The sequence below is a fragment of the Mirounga angustirostris genome, unplaced genomic scaffold (genome assembly GCF_029215605.1).
Source record: "Mirounga angustirostris isolate CCGP_5_RB_7025 unplaced genomic scaffold, mMirAng1.0.hap1 SCAF_11, whole genome shotgun sequence".
In the NCBI taxonomy this organism is placed as follows: Eukaryota; Metazoa; Chordata; class Mammalia; order Carnivora; family Phocidae; genus Mirounga; species Mirounga angustirostris.
In genome coordinates, this window is record NW_026991719.1 from 66,531,696 (window position 1) to 66,535,328 (window position 3,633).

Consider the following 3,633-nt stretch of genomic DNA (forward strand, 5'->3'; position numbering starts at 1 on the left):
GTTGGACGTTTAACTGACTGAACCACATAGGCACCCCTGTAGAAACCTACTTTTTAGAGAATTCTATGAACCTCAAAGGAAATACATATCTGAATTCCACAATTAGGAGAGCCAGTTGCTATTTAAAAGGCATCTTGATCTATCTTGAAATGTGGGTTTGTGACACCTTTATCTCTGTCCTTTCTCAAGATTGCTTTGGCTACTCAGAGTGTTTTGTGGTTCCATATAAATTTTAGGATTATTTCTTCTAGTTCAGTGAAAATATTGGTATTATGATAGAGATTGCTTTGAATCTGTAGATAGCTATGGGCAGTAGGAACATTTTATTTTTTCTGAGCATTTTAATAATATTAATTCTGAAATCACTGAGCATTGAACACCTTTCCATCCAAACTTTGCATCGTCTATTTCTTTCATCAATTCTGTATGATTTTTAAAACACTAATCTTTCACCTCCTTCGTTAAATTTATTCCTAGGGTTTTTTTTGTCTGTGTGCAATTATAAATGGGATTGTTTTCTTAATTTCTCTTTCTGCTACATTGCTATTAGTGTATTTAAACACAAAACATTTCTGTATATTAATTTTGTATCCTGCAACTTTACTAAATATACTTATTAGTTCTAATCATATTTTGGTGAAGTCTCTCTCTCTCTCTCTCTCTTATATATTCTTTATACCTCTTGTTTACATAGTATCATGTAATTTGCAAATAGTGACAATTTTACTTCTTCCTTAACAATTTGGATGGCTTTTATTTATTATTCTTGTCTGATTGCTGCAGCTAGGACTTCCACTATTATGTTGAATAAAAGTGGTAAGAGTGGACATTCTTATGTTTTTCTTGATCTAGAGGAAAGGGTTTCAGGTTTTCACCATTGAGGTTAATGTTAGCTGTGGGTTTTTAGTATACGTTTTTTCTTATGTTCAAGTATGTTCCCTCTAAACCAAGTTGCTGAGAGTTTCTATCATGAACTGATGTTGAATTTTGTCAAATGCTTTTTCTGCATCTATTGAGAGGATTATATGGTTCTGATCGTTTCTTTCATTAATGTGGTGTATCACGTTGACTGATTTGTGAATATCTAACCACACTTGAAGACCAGGAATAAATTCCACTTGATTATGGGGAATGATTCTGTTAATGCACTGTTGAATTTAGTTTGTTAGTATTTTACTGCGGATTTTTGTATCTATGTTCATCAGAGATATCAGCCTCTAGTTTTTGTTTTGTTTTGTTTTGTTTTGTTTTTTTGCAGTGTCTTTGTCTGGTTTTGGTATAAACATGCTGGATTTACAGAATGAATTTGGAGGTGTATCTTACTCTTCAAACTTTTGGAATAGTTTGAGAAGAATAGGTGTTAATTTTCTTTAAGTGTTTGGTAGAGTTCACCTGTGAAGTCATCTGGTCCTTGACTTTTGTTTGTTCGGAGGATTTTCTTTCTTCCTTTTTTTTTTTTTTTTTTTTTTTTTGTTTAATTGTGGATTCAATTCCATTACTAATATTTGGTCTGTTCAGATTTTCTGTTTTTTTTTTTTTTTTTTCTGATTCAGTTTTGGAAGATTATATGTTTCTAGATATCCATTTCCCTTACATTGTTTAATTTATAGGTGTATATTTTTAATTATAATTTCTCATTATATGCAACTAATGAACACTACATCAAAAACTAATGTTGTACTATATGTTGGTTAATTGAGTCTAAATAAATAAAAAATTGCCCTTCCACTCCAAGCTGATCCTGTGGTGGGCAGTGTCCTCAGGGCGGCTCTGTGGAGACGTCCACCCAGGACGGCTCCCCCTCCCTGGGCCTCTCCCCTCTTACCCGTGAGTCCCCTCGCCTTGTGGGCCTATTGGATCTGATATCATGGGGTGAGGTGAAAGCAGGCCCAGAGAGGGTGGTTACCGTTGAAGAGCCGCAGTTGCGGTCAAGATGATAGAGGTGCTGACAACAACTGACTCTCAGAAACTGCTATACCAGCTGAATGCCCTGTTGGAACAGGAGCTGAGATGTCAGCCAAAGGTCTGTGGCTTGATACTAATTGAATCTACACATGATAATGGCCTCAGAATGACTGCAAAGCTAAGGGACTTTGAAGTAAAAGATCTTAGTTTAACTCAGTTCTTTGGCTTCGACACGGAGACATTTTCTTTTGCTGTGAATTTACTGGACAGACTCCTGTCCAAAATGAAGGTACAGTCCAAACACCTAGGGTGTGTTGGGCTGAGCTGCTTCTATTTGGCTGTTAAATCAATAGAAGAGGAATGGAATGTCCAATTGACAACTGACTTGATCCAAATAAACCAATATAGATTCAAGGTTTCAGACTTGATGAGAATGGAAAAGATTGTATTGGAGAAGGTGTGTTGGAAAGTCAAAGCTACTACTGCCTTTCAATTTCTGCAACTCTACTATTCAATCATTCAAGAAAACTTACCAATTAAAAGGAGGAATAGCCTTAATTTTGAAAGACTAGAAGCTCAACTTAAGGCATGCCACTGCAGGATCATATTTTCTAAAGCAAAGCCTTCTGTGTTGGCATTATCTATCATTGCACTGGAGATCCAAGCACAGAAGTGTGTAGAGTTAACAGAAGTAATAGAATGTCTTCAGACACATTCCAAGATAAATGGCAGAGATTTGACCTTCTGGCAAGAACTTCTATCCAAGTGTTTAACTGAATATTCATCAAACAAGTGTTCCAAACTAAATGTTCAGAAGTTGAAAAGGATTGTTTCTGGACATACTGCATGGCAATTGAAGCATGGTTACTACAGAATAACCCACCTTCCAACAGTTCCTGAAATGGTTCCTTAATTGGATTGTTATAGCAACAAAAAGCTCTTCTCTGAAGCATTTCTCCACAATCCTGAGCTATGGATTTCATAGTGTTATAATGGATTTAAGCTGTGAAGCCTCAGAACATCACAACTAGATTAGCATTAATGTTCTCAGATTTGGGATAACTACCTTATTAACAAGCTGTAGTGGAATTCAATTAAATTTGAATTCATCTGTGAGGCATACAAATCAAAGCTAAGAGCATAAATGTGAAATGTTAATAACAAGCCTGGGAAGGTAAACTGTAAATCTTCTCTTCTAACATTGACCCAACCTTCTATATTGGGTCAGTATATTGTATTTAGGTGTTATTAAAAGTGGTAACCTAATTAAATTCTAAATTATGAGGTATACATCAAAACCAACATTTCACAAATGCACTTTTAAGGCATAACAAGGGTCACTATTCTAGGCAGTGAAAATGGTTTCTTGGTATCTATAGTGCAAGTAATAGATAATTCAGAGATTGGACTTTATTGATACTTGGGAATTACACTTAAATTTGAGGGCATTTTGGGCGCCTGGGTGGCTCAGTTGGTTAAGCGACTGCCTTCGGCTCAGGTCATGATTCTGGAGTCCCGGGATCGAGTCCCGCATCGGGCTCCCTGCTCAGCAGGGGGTCTGCTTCTCCCTCTGACACTTCCCCCTCTCATGTGCTCTCTCTCTCTCTCAAATAAATAAATAAAATCTTTAAAAAAAATTGAAGGCATTTTATAAAAGCAAAACTACATGCCTAGTCATTTTGGCATATTACGTTATTTTTAATATTTTTTCTAAAAAACAGGTGATGT

The 3,633-nt window shown here is 36.0% G+C and overlaps 1 protein-coding gene across 1 annotated transcript; it reads left to right on the plus strand.

The window, feature by feature from the left end:
• The first annotated feature begins 1,927 nt into the window (after positions 1–1,927).
• On the plus strand, positions 1,928–3,084 carry LOC123860175 (cyclin-G1-like). The gene has a single exon (XM_045898964.1). It carries the CDS (start codon positions 1,934–1,936, stop codon positions 2,816–2,818), a length of 885 nt encoding a protein of 294 aa, XP_045754920.1. The 5' UTR covers positions 1,928–1,933; the 3' UTR covers positions 2,819–3,084.
• Positions 3,085–3,633: the final 549 nt, after the last annotated feature.

What these genes read in the sequence shown, in the direction of transcription:
- LOC123860175 (XM_045898964.1), top strand. Translation starts at nt 1,934, where the DNA reads ATGATAGAGGTGCTGACAACAACTGACTCTCAGAAACTGCTATACCAG.